The 19327-nt window shown below is 40.0% G+C and overlaps 1 protein-coding gene across 5 annotated transcripts in view; it reads left to right on the top strand.

Annotated features, from left to right (window-relative positions):
- Nucleotides 1-19327, top strand: part of LOC309504396 (transcription factor COE3) — a 107270-nt gene that overhangs the window by 79921 nt on the left and 8022 nt on the right. For all 5 annotated transcript variants that reach the window (XM_082177468.1, XM_082177465.1, XM_082177466.1 and 2 more), the window contains exon 11: nucleotides 7636-7724. In XM_082177468.1, coding sequence (XP_082033594.1) covers nucleotides 7636-7724 — 89 coding nt within the window. The remainder of the gene's footprint in view (nucleotides 1-7635; nucleotides 7725-19327) is intronic.

Below are 19327 nucleotides of genomic sequence, written 5' to 3'. Positions count from 1 at the left end.
TATTCCCAGAAGTGAATGTAAAACTAATGCTTACTTCAGGTTCATATTTTGTTATATTGACTTGCAGCTCTGTTAATGGGATAGTTCACCCAAAAAATACCCAAACCTCTATGACTTTCTTTCATCTGTGGAACACAAAAGTAGATATTTAGAAAAATGTCTCTGTGCTTGGTTTGTCCATTAAGTATAAATCAATGGGATCCAATGTTGTTCTTTTGGATCCCAAACCTTTCATTATACTGACAAACAGTTGAAACATTCTTGAGAATATCTTCAGGTTTGAAACAACATGAGGAGGAGACTAAGAGAATTGTTGGGATGAAGAGACTAAGGGAATCGTTGTAAGGGTGGTATTGGATGTCAAAGCTACACAACAAAGATTTTCTCAATCTAGCTATGTAATTGCCACAGCCTGGGGCCCGAAGAGTTGATTGGAAAACCACGGAGCACCCAGCTGGTATGAAACTTAAAATCATGGGCTGGATTTGGAACCTGCTCGCTGTGTTCTCACATCAGCCAGAGGTTCTGGCGCCATTCACTACATAAGCTCTTTAATACTGGCACTAAAGCTTAATGGCACAGGCTCTGTGGATGCAGTGGCTGATGTTTCTCAAAAAACGTTCCCATAGCCTGAGCTCAGAGAGGGACCAGGAGCAGTTCACTTGTTGCACAAGCCATGGAACAATGGGCCACTTTGTTACCTTTTCATCCTCGGAGCGGGCAGATGGAACACATTAGCAGAACGTTCCACTGGATGAGCTCTGCAGGGCTGCCGAGCACGTAGAGCAGGACCCGGCATGATGTCATCATTTCGTTCAGTTGTTTCACAGCTTGGACGCCGATGTGTTTGTGAGTCTCGCACTAGGAGGTGGTCTGTCAGCAGTATCCTTACTGTGGCGTATATTGGTGAGATACTTTGACAGTAGCTGAAGTACAGCCTTTTAGTGGAATCCATAACCAGGCTATTGGCATGTGGTAACTTATGTAATGTCCAATTTCAAATGTTAGAAAAGCAGAAATATCATCTTTTTTTTTTTTCTTCTAACCAAGCAACATAAAGAGTTTGTCAGGAGTATTTATTAATTCCTATTTTTGTATTTGACAAAATGCTAAGGCTGTGCTGAAACAACCATACAGTATATTGATATATACGTACCACAATGCTTTTTCTCATAATATTGCATTGATACTTTAAGACTTTAAATCAATATTTGTTGGTGATGCACCAAAATAAATGCTCGGAATGGAAACCGGAAATTATTATTTAAATTTAAATTAAAAATATAAAAAATATTTAAATTGTATAATTATTTAACAGTTCCATAATGAAGAAAAAGGTCATCTAAATAAGCATAAACTCTGAGACTATGTTTCTCAGTGCAGTCAAAACCACTCTATGAGGATCAGAGAGATTGAAACTGTATTGATGTATTGAATCAGGACACATGTATTGTGATGTATTTTGTATTGTGACGTAGTTGGCGGTTCTCAGCCCTATAATACACAGCACCAACTCTCAGGCCCTGTTTACACCTGGTATTAAGATGCATAACCTCGATCGGATCAGAAGTAGACAAGGCAGACACATACCCTTTTACACCAGGTGTTTTAAGCAATCTCTTTTTTCCACTTTTGACCACTTCTGTCCTGATTTCTTGGAGGGGGAGGGTCTATGGGTGGGTAATTTCTTTCTTTTTTTTTTTTTCATCTAATGGACAAAATAAGCTCGAACATGTAGTTGGAAAAACATACGGAGAGCATAAGCTTTCGTTTCTGCTCTGATAGCCGCAAGACCACTCCGAACGCTGCGAGAGTGCGTGTGTGGAATGGTGAGAGAACATGCTTGGTACGTTTTTAGTTTTCAAACCAAACTTGGGTCTCCAGACAAAGTTTAAATCTCATCTGGGTAGCGCGCTTCCCATAATGTTTACTTATTAGGTGAGTAGGCGGAGAGTAGGCGGTCATTTGTGGCTGTTTGAACGCATTTGACCGCACAAGCATTTACACTACAAAAACAATCTAATGCGTTTTCGACTACCTCTGGAAGTGGTCGAAAGTGGACAAGCTCAAAACGTTTTAAACCTTGCCTACTCCTGTATCTAGTGTCATCCACTTGTGATCCGATCGGCCAAAACGCATCTCAATACCAGTTGTAAACAGGGCTTCAGATATGTGGAAATGTGTGTGCTTTGCAGTGACTTGAATGTAGTGAAGCTGAAGTGACAGTAACACACCAAGCTCCTTCTGTTACCCCTACTCTCTCTCTCTTTCTCCTCGGAGAACGAACAGTGATGCAGCCATGCTGATTACCGCTTGCATCCGTTTGCCTTGCCAGCTAGATATGTTAATCATCTGTTAGGTAATTGCCTCTGTAGCGCCTTGATTAAGTTGAGTGACACGTCAAGGAAGTGTGCTTCAAAACCATACTTCCCCCACCTGAGGAGCCTGTTATTATTTTGGAGTCGCAGCCTAAAGTGTCCCCCCATGAAATCACTAATTATCCAACATTGGTTCCACAGGTCTCCTCTTTAAGAGAAAAGAGACTCCTTTGATAGTGATATGAGTCTCGGCTCTGTAGAGGAATGACACGTTCCCCTGGTGAAGAAAAGCCCTCCTCAGCTCATCAAATGTTCAACCTCCTCCTATTTTAATCCACTGATCTTATTTCCCATCTTGTACATGCATACAGAATGATTATAACCCATGAAGTGATACAGCACTTGTGTTTTCGGGACATCTTGTTGCTCCCTTACTATAACGTCAGACCAAATGTGAGAATCATTTTGTTGATTATTATCTGCCCATAAAAATCCAGACAGTGTTTCATAGTGCGGTGTCACACAGGGGTAAACCAAGGTTAGCTCGGCTTTCGTAATTGCTACCATAACAGTGAAGCGTGTTCAAGTCGTAATTAAAAGTGTGTGGTTTTTAGTGCGAGCGAGTCTGTGTTGTCTGCGTGTTTGAAGAGGCTGGGGTGGGTTTTTCTTCATCTTCCCTGGTGGCTCTCCACTTTAAAGCAGCCTTGCCTCTACTGTCAATCACAGTTTAAAGTTCATGAAATTTCTATGAGGATCGATCCAGGGAGGAGGAGGTGGAGGGAATGTTTGGGGGTTGCAGGGGTTAGGGATGGGGGAGCGGGCCGAAATGATTGATCAGAATCTTACTTCTTGTTTTATTCCTTCAGAATGGTGCAAAGAAGCGCATTCTGATTTTTCCATCAGTAGCGAAGCGATGTGTTTCCACGTGCCACGGCCTTTCTGACGTGAAGACAAAGAGGAGATGGATGGGTTGAAATCGATGACACGCGCGGGTTCTGCGACCTCACGGCGACAGACTAAAACCGGAAAACAAATCGCTTCCTCTCACGTCGCCCCATTGCGCACCTGTAAATATCTTCCCCCTAAAGAGTAGCGGGGCAATCTACGTGCGAGATTCCCATCTGCAGGTGAAAGAGCCGCTTGGTGCCATTCTCTCCCAAATCAATCATGTAGCACATGAAAATGAGAAATTGAGGCATGTTGCATCGGAATCCGAACCGGCATCAAATTCCCCATTCCATCAATGCGCCTCCCGTGGACAGACCAGGGCTTGATCAAGTGTTTTAGATGGGCTGAGGGCTCCATCTAAAATCATTCAGTCTGCGTTAGAGGGAGACCGCTGAAATAGCCTCTCGCTGAATGGCGCGGACACACGGTTGCGATTGTGGCCTAAGGGGGCATGACTACGCTTACGATCACTGCATCACAGGGGCTAAGGAGGAGAGAACAGGAATGGATATGGCACCTAAAAAGCCCCATGTTGTAAGGACAGATGCCATCAGGGAGAGGGGAAACATGATCAGCTGGGGGGCCTGTTGGAAAGTGGGAACAAGAGAAAGTAAATAGAAAAACAGTGGAGGGTAAATAGATGTAAGCCCATCGAAGAGCATGGATGTAAACAAGCGCAAACTAAACGTACATACAGTTGGCGGGAGACGAGTTATTCAGGCTCGGCTGGGAAATTAAGTGCTGTGATAGCTTGTGTAGGAGGGTTGTGTTCCATTCACAATTCGAATTGAGAATGGTTTTTAAATTCCAATTACATTTATGAATTTGAATTGAGGTAGCAAACATGCAGCATTGGAATTCAAATTTGAGTACAAGGAAGGACAATTAAAATCAATGGAAATTAAAAGAAAGAAAAATGCCATTTTTAACTATAAAAGCAAAGCATGTTGAGATGAACTTTACAATTTAGCTTGACAAAACCTTGTTTTAATGTTTAAATAAGATGTCATTCAAAATATTCTTCTTCCTGTCACTTCGATTTGAATCCCAATTCAACTTCCTGTGTGTTGAGTCAATTCTTCATTTACATTCTCAGGTTTTTTTCTCATTCTGGTTGTATATCTTTACCTCTCATCTTTTATTTCCCTCCATAAGACTCATGCTGTAAGCATTGCCCTCATTAGGTCTGGCTATCATGAGTTGGTGCGTGTTGAGTGGTTTCCCAGTCAGCCCTATTTGACCTCTGACTTCTGCAGAGCGTGTAATAAGAACAGAGAGGTATGCCGGGATTGATTTCAGAGTTGCACGCACTAACTCTAATTTGCTAGATAGATGGAGACTCAACAAGCTCATATGTGAGGACAAACGCAGGTGCGCCGTGCAGGTTAACTGCATGTCAGAGGTCAAATGCTCGACGGTTTTGCTGAGAGGATTGTGATGTGTGTCGATGATGATGGGAGACACGATTCAGACTTGACCCTGCCGTGCTGATGATCAAAATTTCGACGTTAATAGAGTTATGCAAGCATATGAGGAAATGCTTTTTTTGTCTTCTATGGCGGCTCATTGTGTTGTCCCGTCCCACTGGACATCTGAAAGAGGAAATCATATTAATCTTTCACTGTTACCTCACACTCCAAAGCAACCTTCTATTTAGCATCAGTAGATCTCAGTGGAGAGTGTGATAACCTTCAAATGAGAACGAGAGAGAGAGAGAAAAGAGATGTGCAGCCCCACAGCGCCTGCAATAAGGAGATGATTAAATTAATAATAAATATGCAACCCTCTATTCGTCTCCTCCAACACACACACGCACACACATACACACATACACTCGCCACCTCTTCAGCGAACTGCATTATCTTTCCCTTTTCGCAATCGCACGTCAGGCACAGCAAAGACGCGTGGATGGCTGAGAGGAAGGGAGAAAAAATCAATACAAATTACGACGGAGAAAGTGGCACTGATGGCTAGAATTGCAGCATATGTTTACACTAAATCAGGCAATCTATCTTCATATGGGCTGTGTAATGCAGGCGGGGTCAGGGTTCGGCCCGTGCACACACACTCTCCAATTACTCCCACTTCTCGGCGGGAGGCAGCCGTATCGATTGGCTGAGAGGACAGAGGCCCTGCAGGCAGCCAATGGGGCGCTGGGGTCAAAGTTCAGGGGGATTTTAATAAGAGAAGTAATGGGCTTAATTTCTTGGGGGTGTGATAGAGAGACAAAGCCCTCCCTCTCATGTCCCCTGTTCAACGGTTCATTAAAGTGCAAGTTTTATGGGATTGCTTTGTGAAATTGCTCTCATGGACGCTGTTCCTCCGTTGTTCCTGTGTCTCTTTCCTTTTCTTTCTTCTCGTCTCATTTTTTCTTTCCTTAACTCTCTTTTGTTCTTGTTTGTTAGTTCATTCCTTTTTCTTTTACATTCCTCCATCACCCTTTCTTCCTTCTTTTGTTATTTTGTTTGTTTTTGTTTGTTCATTCATCTGATCATTTGTTTGTTGTGTTTGTTCATTCATTCATTCATTCATTCATTCATTCATTTGTTATTTCTTTTTCTTTCCTCCCTTCCTTAATGTTTCCTTTTTCTTTCTTTCTTTCCTTCCTTGCAATCCATTTCTTTCTTTCTTCCTTTTCTTTCTTTCTTTCTTTCTTTCTTTCTTTCTTTCTTTCTTTCTTTCTTTCTTTCTTTCTTTCTTTCTTTCTTTCTTTCTTTCTTTCTTTCTTTCTTTCTTTCTTTCTTTCTTTCTTTCTTTCCCATCCTTCCTTCCTTAGTTATTTCCTTCCTTCCTTCCTTCCTTCCTTTCTTTCTTTCTTTCTTTCTTTCTTTCTTTCTTTGTTATTTCTTTTTCTTTCCTCCCTTCCTTAATTTTTTCCCATTTCTTTATTTATTTCCTTCCTTGCAATCAATTTCTTTCTTTCTTTCTTTCTTTCTTTCTTTCTTTCTTTCTTTCTTTCTTTCTTTCTTTCTTTCTTTCTTTCTTTCTTTCTTTCTTTCTTTTTTTTTTCTTTCCCATCCTTCCTTCCTTAGTTATTTCCTTCCTTTCTTTCTTTTTCCTTCGTTCCTTCCTTCCTTCGTTCCTTCCTTCCTTCCTTTCTTTCTTTCTTTCTTTCTTTCATTTTTTCTTTCTTTCTTTCTTTCTTTCTTTCTTTCTTTCTTTCTTTCTTTCTTTCTTTCTTTCTTTCTTTCTTTCTTTCTTTCTCTTTATCTCTCCTTCTGTCTTGCACTGTTTTTTTTCCCTGACACTTTATATCCAGATGGCGGCAATTATCGCAAAGCAGACTGTCCAAAAATGACACAACAAAACAATGGCACATAGATCGCTTACTGAGTCTAATAACACTGCCGTTTGATCAAACCGCAGTTCTTCTGACCCGGAGAAGGAACGCGATCGTTTCCACTGTGCCTTTCTCAGAGCGTCCTGAGAGACTGTTCCTTCACTTTCACAGGGGCATTGAGTCACAAAGACCCCCCCCCCCCCCCCCCCCCCCCCCCACACCCCCCCTCCTCCACAACCGCTGTCACTCCACAAGCTCTTTTCTCCTTCTCGCTGTGAAACCGGCTCAAACAAATTTGATTTAGCAGCTCGCCGAGACCATTCCCGAGGAAAGAAAACAAATATTGTTATAATGGTAATAACATCTATTTGCCACGCACGACAAACGGCACCGGGCCCTTTGAAAAGAGGCCCCTGCTCCTGCGCAGCCACCTTATTCTTATTCATGAAAGCACCGCTTATGCATATTAGTGCAAACTAGGTATTCTACTCGCTAGCATTTGGACTGTCAATCATCCTTACGGAATACAAGAGGCAACGGTGACAAAAGCGGACCGGGCAAGAAGGCTGACAAATTGTCCCCAAAGTCAAATTTGACAGCCTTTTATGATTAATGGGCTTGATTATGGAGAAATATCTCCCTAACTGCTTTCCGGGTGTTTCTTTCTGCCTTCGTATCGCGACGGCGAGATGGGAAAGAGGGGCAAAGAGGAGGTGCTGTTTGCTGTGAGAGAATGAAATAAAACGTGAGCAGGGTTGAGAGAGAAGAGAGGAATTGAATTAGGCAGGAAAGGTTAGAGTTTGGGAATAAAGAAGTGTAAAGGGGGACAGGAAGGCCATAGGGCCTCACTAAACACTTCATAAAACAAATTCACACAGGGGGAAGCTTGGATTGATGCCACAGGACAAATGTAAACAAATATACAGGGACAAATGTACATACACACGCACTGATATTTAATCCCTCTGAACTCTGGGGCGTCATGGCAGAGAACTCTGGGAAATGGACGAGATGACATAATGGCCTGTTTCTGAGAGAATTGCAGTCATTTAAATCAAATAAACATCTTATTTTCGGTTTCTCCCGCAGCTCTGAATGAACCCACCATAGACTACGGTTTCCAGAGGCTACAGAAGGTCATCCCTCGCCACCCTGGAGACCCAGAGAGGTTACCTAAGGTAAGTGCAGTCTGAAGTCATTGCTTTCGCTGCATATTTTTTCTGTTCAATCAAAATCACACATTTTGCTGTTCCTGGCCGTGTTTTAGATTTACACAACCTCTCCTGTTTTTGAAAGAAAAACTTGACATAAACTTTAAAATAGGTGTAAAACATTCACAAGATGGGCATTTAGAATTTCAGCCTCCGATTTGGCTTTGCATCTCCTTTCTTGCTGCAAAGGATGGGTGTTTTCTATGTCTGTGAAGCAAACCTTGATTCTGAAAGCCTGAGGGTCTTCTGTTTGATAGCGTAGAAGAGCAGCTCGTTCCAGCTTGTGAATGAAAAAACAACTGTTTGTGTGATGCGGGCTTTGAGAGGGTGAGATGGAGGTTAGATCTGTGCTGTTATCCATGCTGGTGGCATATTGCAGCTTTGGGGCAGCAACAAGCAACAAGCAACAAATCAAAGAACAAAGCTGATATGCAATGGGTGCAGACTGTGTGTATATATACAAAACACACATGCGTACGCACACACATCGAGTCGAACGCAAAAACCTGATGTGCCGTCAGGTGCCCTGGGCGGTTTGCCGCCTGGTTAGTATGAAAAGATTATTTTCCCCTAAAAAGGCAGGAAGCTAAGTGAGAGAGATTCTTTCGGGCAGGGCTCTGGTGTAGGAGGGGATCAGATCTGATGCGGACTGACACTTTAAAACAGCTGCCAAATTGAAACCATTTATCAAAATCTGACATCTGAGATCCAGTCACCAAAAAAGCAGTTTATTTGTAAATTGATACTAATAGTGAGCATACATTGTCTGGCTGCTTTGATGCTGTGATACGTGGCAAGGGGAGACCGCCAGCTATCACCTCTTATATACTTATATATTCAAGAGGAAAACTCAATAAGAATGTAGACAGTTTTTTTGGGGGGGGGGTTTCTCGCCGCCTTTTTCCCTTTCTTGGTGCCTCGTTTTTTGACACAGGCCTATAAATAAATAACCAAGTAAATACATAAGGCAGGAAAGGAGGTAAATAAATAACTAAGTGAATGAATAAGTAATTGAGCATGCAAATAAGTAAATAAATTGGGCCAAGCCAAAAAGGGCAAAATATTTAGTGGTCTTTTTTTAATCACAAATCAATGGTCAGGAAATTAGCAAGAATTTGCACAAATACTGTAGATAAAGTAACTTAGCACGGATTAGCCTTCCCAAACTTGCAGACAGCTTTTTGCAGAAAGACGTGTCAGTCACTCAATGTTGATGGCTTCAAACAGTTCATTGCGAGTTGAAAAATGTCTCCCAGTTCGTGTGAGTTTAATGTGAGACCAAATATTCACTATAGGGTTCAAATCTAGACTCGGACCAGGCCAAAACATGAGCCTGATGGACTTGTTCTCTTGGTTGACTTTGCAGTTTGAGCACGAGCATTGTCTTGTTGAAAAGTAACATCTGATCATTCCTCTTTAGATAACTTTTCATTTGTGTGAAGCAAGCTATTCTGCAATATTATCCTGTACACCAAAGCATTAAATGACTTTTCACAGTGAAGTATCTCACCAATACCAGCAGCTAAAAGGCTCCCCACACAATGACACACTTCCTCCATGCTTCGGTGTGGTAGAGATGCTTTTATTATCATATTTCTCTCCAGATGTTTGAAGACACCACTCTGGAGCATCACCATGCAACTCGTCACTCCACACACAACTTTCCATTTTTTGCCAAAAACTTCATTCTGTCTTTGATGTTTTTCTGAGACAGGCAATGGCTTTTTAAGTGGTGGATTTGCTTAAATTTTGCTTATTTCCTGACCAATCATTTGTGGTTAAGTCAATTAAAAGCATAGTGTTTTGCCATTTTGGGCTTGGTCCATTTTTTTTATTTGTGTATAACAGAATTGTTTGACAGTATTACAGAGTTTGACTGTGAATTTTACATTTTCTTGACTCCTTCCAAAATCCTGATCGGATCTGCAGTGTGTGTGTGCCAGTGATGGCCCCAGCATTTAGAAACCCAGCTGTGTTTGTCTGACGACCTTTGCTGGGGCCAGGCATGTATCAGGTTTATCTATAATTTCATTTCCAGTCCCAAGTTTGGCCGTGAGCACACACCTCTCCGTCCAGATAGATCATGAATATGGACGTGATTCAGGACGCTCCTCTGTCCCGCAGGCAGCTGCGTTTCTCTCTGGCATTCGGGACACACGTTCGCTGGCAGTCCCAGGTTACCGCGAGGTTAACGACCTGTGAGATCCTCTCAAAAGGACACCTGGATTATGGCGTGTCTTATGAACTCAGAATGGTGGTCTCTCTTAGCAAATGAGTCTGCTTCCATCACAAGACAATCAAATGCACATTAAATTAAACGAAAAGTCCTGTTGTTTGCATTCATGTAGTTGCTCTCTGAAGCCCTGGACAAAAGTAGAATATGGAGACGGGGGCTAGTTGTCACACTTTTTACTTAAGTCAGTTTTTGTATGGATGTGAATCTTGACCCTAAAAAGCTATTGAACATTACAACTACAACTATGATTGCCCAGGAATAGTTGAACATTACAACTATGATTGCCCAGGAAAAACGTTTGTTTTGGCAGGTCATATTGTTACACTATTGTTACACTATATGCGGTAATTAACAGACATTAACAGACATTAATCAGCATATTTTAGGATTTCAGCTTAAATTAAACAGCAAATTAATAAAAAAAAATAATAAAAAAAAGAGTTTGTAAAATGTAACAGACATTGTTTTGGTCAGCAGATATTTACATTAAAAAAGTACAACAACCTGTGACTTGTTAATTTGAATTGACAAAAATGTTTCTAATTAAAAGGGCTTTTAGATGTTTCAATGACATCCAACAAACTAACATAAAAAGCTACTTTTAAAGTAAATACATTTGTGCAGTTTTGGCTTATTCAGATATTGCATACGTGACAACTGGCCCCGGTCTCCCTTTTAAGCCCTGTTTATACGTCCTTACGTCTTCTTTAAGAGAAAGTATGTTATTGACTTCCTTTGCCTTGTCATGTTGGCGCATTTTACTTCATCAGTTGCTCTTTATTAGCATGATAAGCTTTGTGTCCGTGTGTGTGCATGTGCGTGAAAGTTGTATTGTTGTATATGTATGTATGTATGTGTGTGTGGTGGACCTCTGCTCACCAGGCTCAGTGTGTGTGTGTGTGTGTGTGTGTGTGTGTGTGCGTGTGCGTGTGTGTGTGATTTATCATTGTTAGGGGACCTGTCGGATGGCTTGCTCTCCCGGGTCAGCTGATCTGCTCTCGCCGGGCGCTTGAGAACCATCCTCCCATAATTGAGCCCCTGGAAAGAAAGCAAGGGGAAAACAGGAGGAAGAAAAGATAGGAGGAAGATAGAAACAGGCTTGTCGGGAGACAGCCTTCAGGGCTAGAAAGCCGAGAGCCGGGCCAATCTTAAGTCAAACAGACTCACCTTGTTACCTGTGCTGAATGAACTGTAGAGCTTCCGAGCAACTCCTTGTGACCCATTCACCCACACACACACACACACACACACACAGAGACAGCAGGGGGCCAGGAGTGTTGAGATGGTTTCATGCTGTGATGCTGGGCTGTGGAGGTCTGTGAAAAGGAAAAGGAGAGGAACACGGCATCTTGATGCACCGTAACACGTGCTCTCTGCCTTTTGGCAGGTAGAGTGAAGAGATTAACATGCAGACATGAATCCAGCTCATCCAGAACACCTCTCAGGGGAAGGAGCCGCTCGCATGCCTCCCTGAGCGAATCTCTTGTAGAGTCCGAACCCTTCCCGGCCTGTCTCTTAAAAAGAAAGGTTCCAATTAGAACCGAAAGGAGTTTTACAGACATTTGTTCAACAAAGAGAGAACTTTTTTGTTACGATGTTCTCGGGCAGTCTGATGCTAATGCTAAAAACAATGCTAAATGCAAATACTAAAATGCAGCTTCCCATATAATCGCACTTTTGGATAACAAAATAATAGGCTTTTAGAAAGGAGGAGATGTATTTGATGTTGTATTTGATGTTGGGGATGAATCTGAACAAACGGTAGCACTTTATTTTACAGTCCTGTTCCCCATATACTATGTACTTATTACAGTAATTACAATAACTGGGTTATACTGAACCTGAACCTACACCTAAACCTAACCTTAACCCATGTAGTTACCTTATTACCTTGTTCTTAGGTAAGTACACTGTAAGTCATGTAAGTGCACGTACTGTAAAATAAAGTGTAACCGAACAAACTTTATTACCTGTCACTTGGTAAGATGGCTAATACTAATATATCATATTTTGCCCAGTGTTTATTTACAGTGTAATTTTAGTATTATGTATATATTAACATTTTAAATTAGCTTTATTTTTATATTTTCAGTTTACATTTTCGATTTTAGTTTAATTTAGCAATTTTTTATTACTATATAGGTCTGATTCATTTGCGCTAAGGGTGCCCAGAGGCTATTTGGGTTGCTAGATAAAGCTCACACAATTGTGTTGAGATGGAAATTACCAATAGCGTGAAGTCATATAATTTGCATCCTAAACAACATAATAACATTTAATTAAAAAAACAAAACAATTTAGTGTCTCAAGAGCCCTAAAGCCATCTCAAGAACCTTTTATTTTTTATTTTTTATTTTTTTTCTCAAGAGGGTCCTATAAAGCTGCAAACAATCTTGCAAAAGTTATTTTTCAGAGTATATGTAGGAACCGGGGGGTGATGGAGTGGGCCGATTCCTCCGGTCGCTGACCCTGCAGAGGATCACTCACGGTAGCACAAGAGACACTCCCGCCTCGTCCTTAACCTGTGATGCAAGGGACCCTCCGTAAGATCCCATCACCTGATCCCCAACATTACCTGGGGCTCCCGGGTGAGGAAGAGAGGGTGTCGAACTGGGGCTCTGCTAAGAAAGACCACCACCCTAGAGTAATAAAGATCACAGGATGACTAATTGTGTGCCTGGCAGGCGGCAGATCTTTACACCTCGACAGTCAGCTAATAAGACAAAAGGCCCAGCGCCGGTCTCTCCCAGGGCCGGGTGGCACACCTCTGGAGCCCAGACTGGGGTCAGGTGCTCAGGCCGACCGGCTGTAATCATCAGCGGGTCCACTCGAGGGCAACTGCCACCTTATCAATCATTGATTGCATTTCATTAGGGGTTCAACAGAGAGTATTGAGCCTCCGAGTGATATTGAGGTTATAGAGCAGCTTGACTACAGGGAACGCAGTGCTGATTTGTGCTGGCAGACTTAATTTGAGAGGAATGTGCCGGACTTTTTGTTTTGGCTGAGAAAGTGTGATGTGAAATAGTTTGTAGAGATGTGTGAGGGGAACGTGTGTAGAGTAGCCGCAGGTCGTTCTGTAGACGCCACATAAATAATGAAGTAAAGCTAAGTCCACAGAGCAGAACTGTACAGTTTATTCACCTCGTGGCTGTTTGAAGTCATTTCATCTCTCTCCTTTTTCTCTGTTTCTGCATGCCTCACTTTCTTATGTTTCTCAAATAATTATTTTCTGTTTATATTTTACAGGCTAACCAAAATAGTTTAGTTTTACATTTATACATTTATTCACTTTTTTTTTTATCCAAAGCGACTTGCAAATGAGGAATACAACAAAGCTATGAAAAAAAGTATTAATTTTATTCATTTAAATATATCACAAAACACTTTTACATTTTTACAAAATACATTTTGCCTTATTATTATTATTAATCGTAGCTGCTGCAGTATAACAATACAATTTTTTTTTTTTTTCGTTGCTCATGTTGCTGACTAGCCCATGAAAAAAGAGCCCACCCCAAAGTCTTGATGATAGTCTGGTCCTTAAATTTGCCACATATCTCTGCTTTACTATAAGTCTATAGGTTTTTTTTTTATTGGACAATTAATAATATTTGCACAGACGCGTTTCGGCGCTTGCCTTCTTCAGTGTTGCACAGAGAAACGAGTCTGTGCAAATAAAAGTATATATATGCATAGTGCGGCCTCTCTCCTACTTTACGTATTCTAATTATCCAGGCCAGCGCTCTTAAAGTTTATAAGTATATGCATTGAGTGAAGCCTGCTCCTATCCTCACTTACCATTTAATAATATAAAATCTGATCACTTACAAGCCTCAAGATGACTTAAGTTTATACACTGTAATAAGTGATTTTTTTATAAAAAAAAATTTACTTGCCATTTCTTTGTAATTATTTGTGAAATTTACTAGCAATTTCTGAGAGAAAATTGTTTCAAAATAAATCCTTCAATCCTTTTTTTTTCAGTGTACTTGGCCAGGGTTTGGCATTTAATAAAATCTCTAAACCAAAGTAAGAGAGAAATTTAGCGCAATCATACTTGAAATTTTTATACTTTCTTTATCCAAATACTACAAGTTCTTATTACATTATTTGTACATAATGTAAACACAGAACATACAGACTACTAAATCTGTGCGTGATTTCTTGTTTTGTTTAATGCAAGAATGTTGTATTTGTCAATGTGTGTGAAGATGTGAATAGTTAAGCACGAGTAAATGTGTGTGTGTGTTTTAACGGAAGTGCTTGTGTGTGCGTTCATGTTGTGCCAAAGGGCCCGTGGCAGGGTGTCGTAGCCAGCGAGCATCAGAGACATTAACTAACTTCTGTTTTATAATGGAGATTAATGAACTGAGCCGGGGCCAGAGGGAAGACAGGACAGGAGAGGAGAGCAAAGGAGAAAGAGGGTATGAAAAAGAAAGAGAGAGAGAGCGAGATGAGGGGTGTGCTGCCAGTGCCAAGGCTGTGTTGGTGACAGATTGCCCACTGGGTGTGGATGGCAGAGCGCTGTTAAACCAGGGACAGGTTGGGCGGCTGGGGCCGGACACGGGGAACTGCGGCGGGGAGGCGGCCTGGTACAAGAGCCCCATACCTGGACAGCATCAGGCACGAGAGCAGGGGACAACCAAACCACAGAGACACGTACAGATGGGCAGAGAGAGGGAGGGAGGACTGATAAAGAAACACCCACAGGAACACTGTAAGAGAGGGACGACCAGACGTACAGTAAAACAAGAAATACTTTATGACCAGGTGCGCACACACACACTTAAAACACTGCACTCATAAGCACACGCTTTACGCTAATAGATGCATAAAACGGAGTGCTATAACGCTAATGCGAAACAATACAATAATCAGAAAGAGCTTTAATACCAAGTTTGCTTGCACATCCAGTGCACACATATAAATACAACAAGACACATAATAATGCAATTAAAGAATTAAAATATAAAATAGTATAAGGACACAGTTAGGTTAAGCCAGAATAGACATATTTACAACTTTATGTATAATATACAGTAGTATACTATAAAAAATGATGTATACTGCAAAACAGTATATGATCAATAAGTTATGACAACATAACTCATCAAAATAAGTTAAGCAATTTTCAACTTTTATTTATAAGTTATACAAGATTTAACTCATTTTTAAAGTCAGTTTAATGTAAAGTTGATTGTATTAAACGTTAAGGCAGCAACTTTTTTTTTTATTAGAAGATATTGCACTAAACAGTTGGAGTAAATAAATATGTATTATTCGTATATTAAATGAATACATAATAAAAAAGATTTTGTTACCTTAAATATTTTTTTTTCAACCTAATTTGACATTTCAAAGAAATGTTGTTGCTGAAAACTAATTAAATGAGGTTGATTTTTGTCATATTAAATAAAATGTTTGGTTTTAATGTTTGTTTATCTGGTATAACATTTTTACAGTGCATTAAAAACACGTTGTTAATAACAGTGGACAGACATTCAGATTACATATATCTCTTATTTTATCATTATATTATATTATATTATATTATATTATATATATTATATTATATTATTACTATATCACAATATAAAAAAAACAGTGGAATTGTTATAACAATAGTTAAACAGTATTTTTGTGTAAATACTGTAGTGCACAGGTTGTTTCGGGAGGTCTTGTTTGGGTGTTTTAAAGGTGCTCTCTTGTTCTCGTTCTATTCTAATCATGTCACTTTTTTTATTCAGTTTTGGAGTTTGGACGAGTTCCTACTAATCACATTATAACTAGTGTAAAGGTTGAATAAACATGTTATATTGAATAATGCAGGAACAACAGAGCACAAGGTCTCAACTCTCTCTCTCTCTCTCTCTCTCTCTCTCTCACTCTCTCTCTTGCTCGTGTTTGTCATTGACTTGAGCCATCTGTGAGGATCGTTACTGCTCGTTGTTGATTGGCTGAGGAAGGACTGTTAGTTCTAAGGTCATATTTTGTCGTGGGAATGCAAGTAAATGAGGATGAGGAGGAGGAGGAAGCCTAGTGCCCCAATCTCCATATGCCCCCCGATCCTCTCTTGAGTGTGTGTGTGTGTATGTATGAACACTACCACGCAAACAGTCCCAGATGAGCTCTTAAAGTTAAACTCCAAAGGAATATCACAATATTTGGTGGTTTCCTGAGCATGTTTCTGCCTCTCTGCCTGATCTGAAGGCCACTGTTGTTCTTCCTCGTAAATGTAACAGTTTCCACACAGTGTGTTCAGAAACTCAGCCAGAAAGTGTTCAGTTTCAGGGCCTCGTGGCCTGGCATAAAACAGTCACTAAGAGCTGCACTTCACAGATGCAGGCATGACATACAGTAGATGTGAGAAACCTGAGAGCTAATGTTCCAACATCTGCATGTATGAAGGCATATTTATTTATTTTAGCTTCATAAGTGTGTATGGTGCGTATTTCTGGCCTTGATGCACTTTTTGGGGACAGACAGTCTAAAAATGTCCCTAGATATAAGAACAATCTGAAAATGTTTTTGTTGATATATTCATAAAACGAAAGGGTTCGTAAATAGTGTCTTTATTCATTTCTAAAAATGCTAAAAGCTTTGTTTTAAGGTTAGGGATAGTTTACAGTTTAATTTACGGACAATACATTGAAAAGTAAGATTTGTTTTAAGATTTTATTTAATTTTTACTTACATTTATTTACTTATTACTTATTTGAGAACTAATGTTCCAGCATGAACTTTTTTCTTTCTAAATCTACAGAGGATGAAATGGTTCGTAGATAACGTTGTAAAACGTATAAAAGAGACAGAATAGTATTTTTTATACTATTTTTGAAAAGGAACCCCAGATGTCTAAACAACAAATTTCTAAATGTAACAATTAAATTCAACAATAACAACGGTGTGAATAAAATCGGCTTAAGTAAAGTACACAGCCGTTTTAATTATTCATACCCTGGTGTATGCTGGGAGCACCAGTACTGTAAAGCTAAGTGTATTTTACTTTATACCTTTGAAATATACTCAGATTTGTGAATAGGCTTTTCTGATTTGCGATCGATACTTGTTTGTAAATATAAGCAATATTTACTTTAATTTCAACATGCTTGAATTGTGTGCAAATTTAGAATTAGTGTAATATTTCCAATGTGCGTGTGTGTGTGTGTGTGTGTGTGTGTGTGTGTGTGTGTACAGACACAGGCTGTTGTTCTCACAGTACAGTAATGATAGGTTTGCCAGCAACCCCAGCTGCCTCTTACCTGGCAACTCTTGAGGGAGAAAAACAACTAGAACTTCCCCTCTTCATCTCTCTCTCTCTCTCTCTCTCTCTCTCTCTCTCTCTCTCCTAACATACTCACTCACTCACTCACTCACTCACTCACTCAGTTCCACTTTATTTGTGCACATTTCCCTCACTTTGTCTTCTTCTGTCTTCTCTCTGTCCCTTGAGTCTTTTTTCCTTTGTTTTCTTCCAACCCTTTCCCCCTTTGCTCATCTTTCAGCGCTGTTTTCTGTCTGCATCTTTCTCTTTCACCTCTCGTCATGAGATTTACAATTACTCTGCTGTTTCCTCTCTTTCTCCTGCTCTCTTTTTTGTCGTTTTATCCTGATTTCATGAACTGCATCTGTAGTTCTTTGGGTCAATCTTTTCGCTCTTTGTCTGTGTTTACTCTATACTTTCATCTGTCTCTTTCTTTGTTTCCTGTCCTCATACAGCCATGTGAAGTGTGTTTTGTGTGTGTGTGTGTGTGTGTGTGTGGGTAGGGTAGGGTAGGTTTCAATGTAATACCCCAGGGAGCTCCAGTAGAGGTTGCCATAATACCAGCTCTGGCTTCCTCTGTATCACCTCCACACCTCTCTGTCTGTCTCTGAATGCTGTGTGTATGAGAGAGAGAGAGAGAGAGAGAGAGAGGGAGAGAGAGAGAGAGAGAGAGAGAGAGGGAGAGGGGAGAGAGAGAGAGAGAGAGAGAGAGAGAGAGGGAGAGGGGAGAGCGAGCCTCCTCTTTAGCCTGAACATGGTGGCTCAAATATACAAATCTAAAAGTTGTTTATTGACATCAGTGGTTACATGAAGAACTTTTATCATCCACAGTGGAAAAGGGTTCTTTTTTTCTTTCTTTTTTTTTTATGTTCTTCACAATAAGAAAAAAGTATTCTTTTTAGAACTGTTCACTGAAAGGTTCTTTGAGGAACTAAAAATGGAACATTAAAATGATCAAATGGGGCATTTAAAGATCTTTATAATGTTACGAAATATTTTAATTTCAAATAAATGCTGTTCCCACAAAAAAATGAAGCAGCACAACTGTTTTCAACATTGATAATAATAATACATGTGTATTTAGCATCAAATCAGCGTATTAGAATGATTTCTGAAGGATCAAGTGACACTGAAGATTGGAGTAATGATGCTGAAATCAGCTTTGCCATCGCAGGAATAAATATATTAAAATAGAAAACAGTTATTTTAATTTATTTTAATAATATTTCACAATATTACTTTTTTATGTTTGACTGTATCAAACAAATGCAGTCTTGGTGAGCGTAAGAAATTGTCACTGACTTTTGAATGGTATTGTATTTCTAAGCAGAAAAAAAAATCAGCGGGACAACATGTAGAATTTGTCAGCAGAAAGAAAAGTATTCTATAGAAAAGGTTATATATATTGTTTTTTATTATTTTATTTCTGTACAATAACATATACTGCTGAGCTCATGAAAACTAATATCAATTAGAAATGGCAGAACTTATTGTGACAAGGTAAATAGATAAAACCAATGTGTTGTTCAAAAGTGATTTGATGTTTCCACTAGTGAAGTGGAAAGGAGGAGCACTGGGGGTGAAGACAACATGTAGGAGAGAAAATGTATAGAAGTTAATTAAGTACAGATGGAGCAGAAGCCGTTGCAAAGTGCTCATGTCCTCTCTTGGTTTCGGTTCTCTCAGTGAGACCAGAATGGAGTCTGTGGGCCAGTGGAAACGTGTGACTTACACAGGAACACTACAGGATAACACGCACAAACACACACAGTCACACACGCCGTGTGAAGAATGACAGTGGAGCATATGTGTAGTCTGAAAGGATCGCAGCCCTGGATCATTGCTTGTGTGATTTGGCACAGGTTGAGTGTGTGTATTTGTGTGTACGTGTATGTGTGTGTGTGTTTGTGTGACAGGTTGGTGTAAATGAGATTCCGACAGCTTCTTTTTCTGTCCGCCTCATCACATGTTTTGTTTCTCTTTTTGAGCATGGCTTGCTTATATATATATATATAGTAAATAACTTTGGGAAAACTTGAAACATAAAGAACATGATTTATTTATTTT

The sequence above is a fragment of the Leuciscus leuciscus genome (assembly GCF_965113295.1).
Source record: "Leuciscus leuciscus genome assembly, chromosome: 8".
Classification (NCBI taxonomy): domain Eukaryota; kingdom Metazoa; phylum Chordata; class Actinopteri; order Cypriniformes; family Leuciscidae; genus Leuciscus; species Leuciscus leuciscus.
The sequence above is the reverse complement of the archived record's forward strand: the minus strand, read 5'-3'. Positions and strand labels throughout refer to the sequence as shown.